This window comes from Leuresthes tenuis, unplaced genomic scaffold (genome assembly GCF_036924035.1).
Source record: "Leuresthes tenuis unplaced genomic scaffold, fLeuTen1.0.hap1 SCAF_7, whole genome shotgun sequence".
In the NCBI taxonomy this organism is placed as follows: domain Eukaryota; kingdom Metazoa; phylum Chordata; class Actinopteri; order Atheriniformes; family Atherinopsidae; genus Leuresthes; species Leuresthes tenuis.
Genome location: NW_027325361.1, coordinates 8,145 through 16,388, shown reverse-complemented (window position 1 = coordinate 16,388; position 8,244 = coordinate 8,145). Strand labels below are relative to the sequence as shown.

Sequence of the window (8,244 nt, the reverse complement as noted above, 5' to 3'; positions counted from 1 at the left end):
ATTCAAAGTTTGAGTTTTATTTAAAAAATTTACATTTACTGTAATGCTACAACTATTTTTAGGGTATGAATAAAATATTTGATCCAATTTTACAATATTAGGGTGATCTTTGCTTAAGTGGTTATAATGGTCAGCTCTAAATGTAAAGATTGGATGCCACTGATTCACATTAAAACTTCCAATCAAAACAACAGTCCCTCTTGCAGTACAAATGTGTTTCTTTCTTTTGTTTGACTGAACCATTTGGGGTTATTTGATTTTTTTGTAAACTTGCAGTCAGCTCAAGTTTGTATAGAAAGTTAAAAGATAAGATTCCATTTGATTTGAAAAAGAAAAACTTTATTCGTTTAACCTCACTTCATTTTCAAGACAAACTCGCGTTTCATCAGTGGGGAGAGTAAGCAGTTTTCTTTGAATCCAGCAGGGGGCAGCAGTGAATAAGAAGAACGAAAAGAAGAAAAAGAAGAAGAAGATGCAGCTGCACTCTCGCGATGCTTCATTCCTTTGTGTAGAACGGACTGTGTTAAGTGTGTGAGCTGCTATTTTGTCGGTATTTAACGCCGTGTGCCGCTCAAACATCAGATAAATATCATATTAACATCAGATTGAGGAGCTTTAGAGGTTACGGAGTTCATACTGTGTCCCCTGGCCCCATCTGAACAGGTAAGAGATCTGACGTCTATTAGCATTGGTAGTTCCTTCCGTTAGCCCGGGAATGTGCGCGCGGTGTTAGCATGCGGTTAGCGTTAGCAGCTTGTAGCTCAGCGTTGCCACTTTTTATCACTTGTACCTGCCAGGTATTGGACCTGGCTGTGTTCAGGCTCAGTCCCGGCTTCAGAAACGGTGCCAGTTTATTGAGCCGTTATATGCGGACTTGTTTGTGGAAAACGTAAAGGAACGATGGAAGGAGCATTATTTTAGGGAAAGACAACCACGGTGATCCTCAACTCTAATGAAGGTCCACACAAGCTTTGTTTTATCAGGTCAGAGTAAGGAGATGAAATATCACTGGTTGTTAATAAAAGTTTGGATTAACAAAACTGAAACTCGAACAGGACTAAAATAACAAACGAGCCTGCAGTTAGATAATAATTATTTTAGAGTTTTATGAGCTGTTGCATACATAATTTATATAAAGTTATAAAGCTCCTTCAAGAAGGAAACTAAGCTCAGAGTGTGGTGAAAGATGTTGGATGTTCCCAGTCAGCTGGGTCTGAAATCTGGAGCAACAAAATAGGAACATTTCGGACTCTATTCTCCTTCCATCAGTCAGGACCTTTGGTGAAGCTGAGCTCAATTTTCAGGATGATGATGCATCTGTTTTCTTCAGGAAATATATAAGTTCAGTGACACGACCAGCAAACTTAGTCTGAGATAACATTTAAGGTGGAAACTGAAGAAAATGCTACATTAAAGGCTTTATCCTGCAGGGGGTTTGGGTTATAATCTCATCTGGGAGCCAGGAATTTAAGACAGATTTAAGCCCCCCCGAACAAAGTCCTGCCAAGGAAAACGGCCTCGTCTTCCTCTCCCATTCTGATAGTTTAATGAAAATTCAGATTTTCCATTGAACAGATTTGTCAGAAGTTTTATTTTCTTTGTCTCTCTTACAGACGTTGTGATCTATCCAAGTTGTCTTCATGGCAGTCAGACGAGGACACATCCGGTACCTGAAGGTGAGTCAGCTCAGACGGTGTTGACCTGGTTTTTTAATGACTTCTTCAGACACAAGTTGTGATTCTTAATACATTTGAATTTACGTCTGGCTGTTTTGGATAAATAAAAATGAAACTATTTATGATGTAAGCACCGCCTCAGAACAGGATGCCGTTTTAGGGGAAATAAGATCCAGTTCTGGGGATCAAGGGCAACTTAGGGGTATTTTAATTTTTGGATTGTAAAAACTAAATGAGTGAATGGGTTGTTAAATACAACTATGATGAAATATGTTTGTTTACCGTAAGCCTGGAAATAAACCGAGGCAGCCTGTTAGAGGTTAAATGTTCTCTGCTGTTTTGTAAGGACACAGTTTGGAGAATCAACCGATGTTTAGGACCAAAACCTGTTCTGGGTTTGAGGTTTAGGGGTCAGGGTTGATCAGGGAGAGCGGGTGATGACGATGAGAAACTTCAGGCAGCCGGTCCGCAGATTCTGTCTGATTGGATGTTTTGATGTGACATCACGGCTCGGCTCGGCGCCGATCCGTTCTCTGCAACACGTTGACATAATGGCTTCAGAATCTGCCACTTCCTGCCTGAGAGCAGCTTTAAACTTTGTATCATCATCTTGAGTCAGAATCATAAACGGCTGAACAAACATACACCTAATAACTTGTATGTCTTTTTAAAACATTATGTAGGTTTGGTTTAGTGTGACTGCAGGGAACTAGGGTATGTTAACCAATTACAACTAACTAACTAACTATACCCTAACCCTGTCCTGTAAAGGCGGCCATTTCTGAGTAAGATGATCATCGTCTGCGGCCTTGTTAATAAGGCCGATCAATACATTTTCAGGTGATTCAAAAAGCGGATTTCAGGTGATGGACCCCAGGTTTACTCAGTCCAGTTCCGACTTCTCCTCTGATGTCATCAGTCCGATTGTCCTGTGACATCCTGGGTCTGGTCATCCGGTTGGTTCTTGATCAGGTCTGCTTCTGTTTCAGGTGTGTGAGGTTCAGACGCCACAGAGTGACGTCAGAGATGCTCAGCTTGTCTCCAAAGGAGCTGCTGGAAAGGTGACTGCTTCCCTCTCATTGGCAGAATCTGTTCACACATGGGATCGGTTCTGTTCTGCTTTCTGTTTTTCTGGTGGCTGCTCGGCCTGTTGTTGATGATGATGTCATGACTTCAGGAGCTGTATGACAACGGCTACGTGGAGCAGGTGATGGAGGACGATGACGCCCGGACGAACCTGATCGTAAACTACCTGCCGCAGAGCATGAGTCAGGACGAGCTGCGCAGCCTGTTCAGCAGCGTCGGAGACGTCGAGTCTGCCAAGCTGATCCGGGACAAAGTGGCAGGTAACCCCCCCGCCCTTCTGCTGCAGCATTAACAGCATAAGTTCAGTATAGTCCGCAGGGTCCTGTAGTGCAGTACCATTGAAACCCGAGCAATAGAACCCAAACTGCTCCGATCAGAACCGGACCCTGCTGAGGTCAGGGTGTATAAACCCTGAAACTTCAAATCTAATGTGTTTTACTGCTCGCTGTGTAAATATTCTATTTAAAGAAACTGTTTCTGCTGATATACAAAAAAAAAAAAGATTTCTTTTTCCTGACAGTCGCATAATTTTGTTTAATTTTTAAAACTGTTTTTTTCTTTCCTTTTTTGGATGTTTTGGTTAACTTTTTTTGATAGTTTTTGACTCCCTGTTAAAATGGTTGTAATTGTTTGTATTTTCCAAAGCGATTTGATGACTAATGTTTAACAGGAATTTGATGTTTTTTGTTTTATTCTCATTTTCAATGAGACTATTTTATATATTTATATATTTCTTTGTTCAACTTTAATTACAGACTTTGTCTGTTTGATGTGAATTAAATAATTTCTTCTGACTATTTCTTAACCCTTCTGGTTGAGTAAAGACTGTTTTTTGTTTTCAAACTTGTTGTAAAATCTGTTTTTCACCTGTCTCATTTTATTTTTCAGGCTGTTTCAGTATTTGTAAAACATTTTATTAAGTTTATGAGGATCCTGAAGTTTTTGTTCTGAACAAATCAAGAAAATGTGGTCTGACGTCTCGGCTCCGGCTGTTTGTTTCTTCTCTTACTGTTGGCCATCTTGGCAGAAGAAAGTCTCTCGCCGCAGGTCACATGACATCACTTCATCATTGTCTCGTGGAGTCAGGCTGAGCCTTTTTGTTGTAGTCTGAATGGTGTCTGTTTGGCTGTAATCTATGACCTGTTCCCATTTTTCTTAAGTTTTCTTGCTTTGTTCAGAAGTTTGACTTTTTACCTGCTCTGTGAACTCTGTACTCAGTTTGAACTTTGTTTGTTTGTTTGTTTCTATCCAGAATGTGTACCGGCTGTAACGGAGAGTTTTGTTATTTTATTTTGTTGTTTTCCTTTGTGTTTCTCTAGGCCACAGTTTAGGTTACGGCTTTGTTAACTTTGTTAACCCTAATGATGCAGAGAGGGCTATCAGTACCCTCAATGGCCTGAGGCTACAGTCTAAAACTATCAAGGTAACGTGCCACAGGAGCTCTTTGCATTTCCTGTCTCAACTGATAGATGTGTTATGTTCCCCGGGCAATAGAAGGCGCTCTCAGCCGATGGATGAAGGTATTTTAAGCTCTGCTGTTTTGTTTTTTTTCTGACTGTAGTTTATTTGTTGACTGACACATGTTGGCACTGAATCTGTGAGTTCCTTCAGTTCAGTGAGATGATGTGTTAAACTTTCATTTTCATCTATTAATGCTTTTGTTTTACAATGACCTGAGCCTGTTTGGATGCTTTCTAATTTTGTTTTATTTCTTTGTTTTGTTTGGAACAGTTTTGAATAACTGTTATTTTTATTTTCACTTTTTTTTTTTAAAAAGTATTTTTAAAATATCCTGTTTTTTTTTTTTTTTTTTGTTTTTTTTTTTTTTCAAAAACTGTAACAGTTATATTTTTATTTATTTATTGATTTTTTTTTGTGAATTATTGATTTTTCTGCATGAAGATGACTTGCTGAATCTCTTCCTGTTGCCTCCCTTTAGGTTTCGTACGCACGGCCGAGCTCAGACATGATCAAAGATGCAAATCTGTACATCAGCGGTTTGCCGAGAACGCTGAGTCAGCAGGACCTTGAAGACATGTTTGCTCCATTTGGACGAATCATCAACTCCAGAGTGCTTGTGGACCAGGCTTCTGGTAAGTGAGTCGTGACCATTTGTTTTATTTCTGAACTTGTAACCAGATATAAAGAGTTAATTCCATCATCCTTTTCTTCACTGCAATGTGCATTAACATGATAGCTACCTAAACTTTACTCCAGTAGAACTTGACTCTCTTGTTGACAGCACTATAGCTTCAATGCGTACAACACTGGACAATGTTGCCCCTCTGAAAAGGAAGGTAATCAGTCAGAAGAGGTTGGCTCCTTGGTATAATTCACAGCTGCTTTAAAGCAGACTGAAGAAAGCTGGAGAGACAGTGGCGTTCCTCTAATTTAGAAGAGTCTCAATTAGTCTGGAAAGATAGTTTAATAACTTATAAGAAAGCACTTCGTAAAGCTAGAACTGCTTATTATTCATCATTGATAGAAGAGAATAAGAATAATCCCAGGTTTCTTTTCAGCGCTGCTGCCAGGCTGATAAAGAGTCCGAGCTCTGTTGAGCCATGTATTCCTTTAACTCTCAGCAGTGATGATTTCATGAGATTCTTCATCAATAAAATTGTTTCTATCAGAGAGAAGATTAATGGAATCCTTCCCACTATTATCACTGATGGATCATCAAGTAGAGCAGCTTTAGAATATCTTTAGAACCTGATTTGTATTTAGACAGCTTCTGCCCAGTTGATCTTTCTAAGCTAACAACAGCAATAGTCTCTTCTAAACCATCAACTTGTATTTTAGACCCAATCCCAACCAGACTGTTCAAGGAGGTTTTCCCCTTAATCAATACTTCCATATTGGATCTGATCAATCGGTCTTTGTTGACAGGATATGTACCTCAGACTTTCAAGGTTGCTGTAATTAAACCTTTACTTAAAAAACCTACTCTTGATTCAGAAGTGTTGGCTAATTATCGACCTATATCCAATCTCCCTTTTTTGTCTAAAGTTCTTGAAAAATAGTTTCAGTTCAACTTTGTGATAATTTACACAGAAATAATCTGTTTGAAGAGTTTCAGTCAGGATTCAGAGTGCATCATAGCACAGAAACAGCACTGGTGAAAGTTACCAATGAGCTCCTCTTAGCCTCTGATAGCGGACTTGTTATTGGGATTAAAGGGACTACATTAGGCATATTTATCTGCTAGATTCCAGTTTGTTCTTCAGAGTTCTGTACTTGGACCTTTTCATCTGTGTTTTGTGGTTCAGTTTTAGTGGATCAGAGTTTTATTGATTGGTGTCTGATCTGATTGGTTCAGGTTTGTCTCGGGGCGTAGCGTTCATCCGCTTTGATAAGAGGGCTGAGGCTGAGGACGCTGTCAAACACCTGAACGGGCACACACCACCTGGGAGCTCTGAGCCAATCACAGTGAAGTTTGCTGCCAACCCCAACCAGGCCCGGAACTCTCAGATGATGTCACAGATGTACCACAGCCAATCACGCCGCTTTGGAGGCCCGGTCCATCACCAGGCACAGAGGTTCAGGTGTGTGCAACAGTCAGCAGAGTAATCATATTACCACGGCCGGGCTCTCATTCAGTTTGAGTGGCTACTCCCTGATTGGTTGCCTGATGCATGATGGGATACAGTAGGTTATGCCTCAGATGGTGTAACAAAATCATTTTTTTTTACATTATTCAGAAACTAAATAATAAAAATTGGATGTGAACCGTTATGTGACTTCCTGTCGGTCTTCAGGTTTTCTCCGATGAGCGTTGACCACATGGGCGGAGGGGGTGGATCCTCTGGGAACTCGTCCTCTGGTTGGTGCATCTTTATCTACAACCTGGGGCAGGATGCCGACGAGGCTATGCTGTGGCAGATGTTTGGGCCATTCGGTGCCGTCGTGAATGTGAAAGTGATCCGAGACTTCAACACCAACAAGTGCAAAGGCTTTGGCTTTGTAACTATGTCAAATTATGAGGAGGCCGCCATGGCGATCCACAGTCTGAATGGGTACCGGCTGGGGGACAAAGTCCTGCAGGTGTCCTTCAAAACCAACAAGGGACACAAGTAAAGAGGCGGCAGAGCCGGTGGGTGGGGCTAAACGATCACATGTTAAATTGTTTCTCTGTCATTGGTTTGATCTGCTGGTTTTTATCAGTTTTTCACCAAGTTTATTTTTCTCCCAGCATGCTTTGTAAAGTTTTTGTGTTAGGGGTGGAGCCTGCAGGATAATTGATAGCTGTGACAAAGGTATATCTGCCTCGGTTCAGTTTCTCTTATTTTTAATGTGTAGAAATTCTGAGTTCCCGTTGAACATTAAAGGGTTATCACTCGTTAAATTGACGTGGACGTGTCATCATGTGGGTGGGTGGGCAGGCTGACCAACAAATAAGTGACCCTAAATAAATCTGTTTTCAGTGTGTTAAAACAACAGTACCGAGTCGGTTTTCCAGAATATTTTATTAAACTGAAACATTAACTCAGCCTCATTCTCTTTCTTTTGAACGACCTGAAACCCAAACCAGAACAAATCGCGTTCGGACATCTGGCTGCATCCTGTTTTCATCCACATGAGGAAGAAATGTAAAAATGGATTCACTTTGATCTCTAATCTGCTCAGGGTTTCATTTTATTGAAAATAATTAAAACAAAGAACAAATTGTTTTTAATTACTTAAAAAAAAAAAAAAAAAAACTTTTTTTAAAGATTTTTTTTTCCCGCCATTAATTTGACCTCCTACTCGTAGGTGTAGTCCCTTCCCTTCCATTCACCCTTAACCTAAAGTCACAGGACTACAGCCCTAACCATAAGTCTCCCTCCAGACCAAAATTTAAAAACAATTTTATTTTGGGAATTTTTAATAATTTTTGCTAATTATTATAATTATTTTTTCATTTAAAAGTGCCCCAAAATTACTTGCTTTATTGTGGGGAAATGGGGTCCGTTTCTGGGTAAACTCAGCCACTATTACGCACTCCTGCTCGGGCACACAGTCCCATCAGAGCCCCTGGAATTTCATGGTGCTTTGGACATTACTGACTCCAGGAGCCAGGCCACAAATTTGTATATCAGCCATGTGGCCATCAGAGGCCACCACCTACGGACCTCCGGAAGCCATGCTCCACCTCTGCACACTTGGAGCGGGTTCCCTGGCTCTATTTCCCCTGAGAGAAGTGCTCGAAAATCGGCCTTGTGTCTGCGAAAATCCCATCAACTGACCTCCTGGAGCGAGGCACCAGGCCCACAGCAAGGGACTCCGCAACTTGGTAGGAGGCAACGTCAAAGTAGGAATAATTGTGTCCTTTTTGACAATAGTGATCTAGGTGTGGTTGAAGAGAGTCAACATTCCACCCCTGTACTGAGACAGGTGGGGACTCTGCAACAGAGGCTGTTGGATCAGGATCAGGGACCTAGATTGGACAATACTCCACCTTTAGTCCCAGCTGTGGCCGTAACTGCACAATCTGGGAATCAGGCCG

General features: G+C 41.0%; 1 protein-coding gene across 2 annotated transcripts; it reads left to right on the top strand.

Moving 5' to 3' along the window:
- Positions 1-484: 484 nt before the first annotated feature.
- On the top strand, positions 485-7,104 carry LOC140311439 (ELAV-like protein 1). Of its 2 annotated transcripts, XM_072388811.1 has the most exons (8): positions 485-663; positions 1,614-1,676; positions 2,666-2,737; positions 2,854-3,022; positions 4,082-4,185; positions 4,702-4,855; positions 6,079-6,304; positions 6,518-7,104. In XM_072388811.1, the coding sequence occupies exons 2-8, from the start codon at positions 1,641-1,643 to the stop codon at positions 6,834-6,836; spliced, it is 1,080 nt and encodes a 359-aa protein (XP_072244912.1). In that variant the 5' UTR covers positions 485-663; positions 1,614-1,640; the 3' UTR covers positions 6,837-7,104. The 2 variants fall into 2 exon arrangements, with proteins under 2 accessions (XP_072244912.1, XP_072244913.1); XM_072388812.1 differs by lacking the exons at positions 485-663; positions 1,614-1,676; positions 2,666-2,737; positions 4,082-4,185 and having other exon boundaries at positions 2,933-3,022.
- The last annotated feature ends 1,140 nt before the right edge of the window (positions 7,105-8,244 follow it).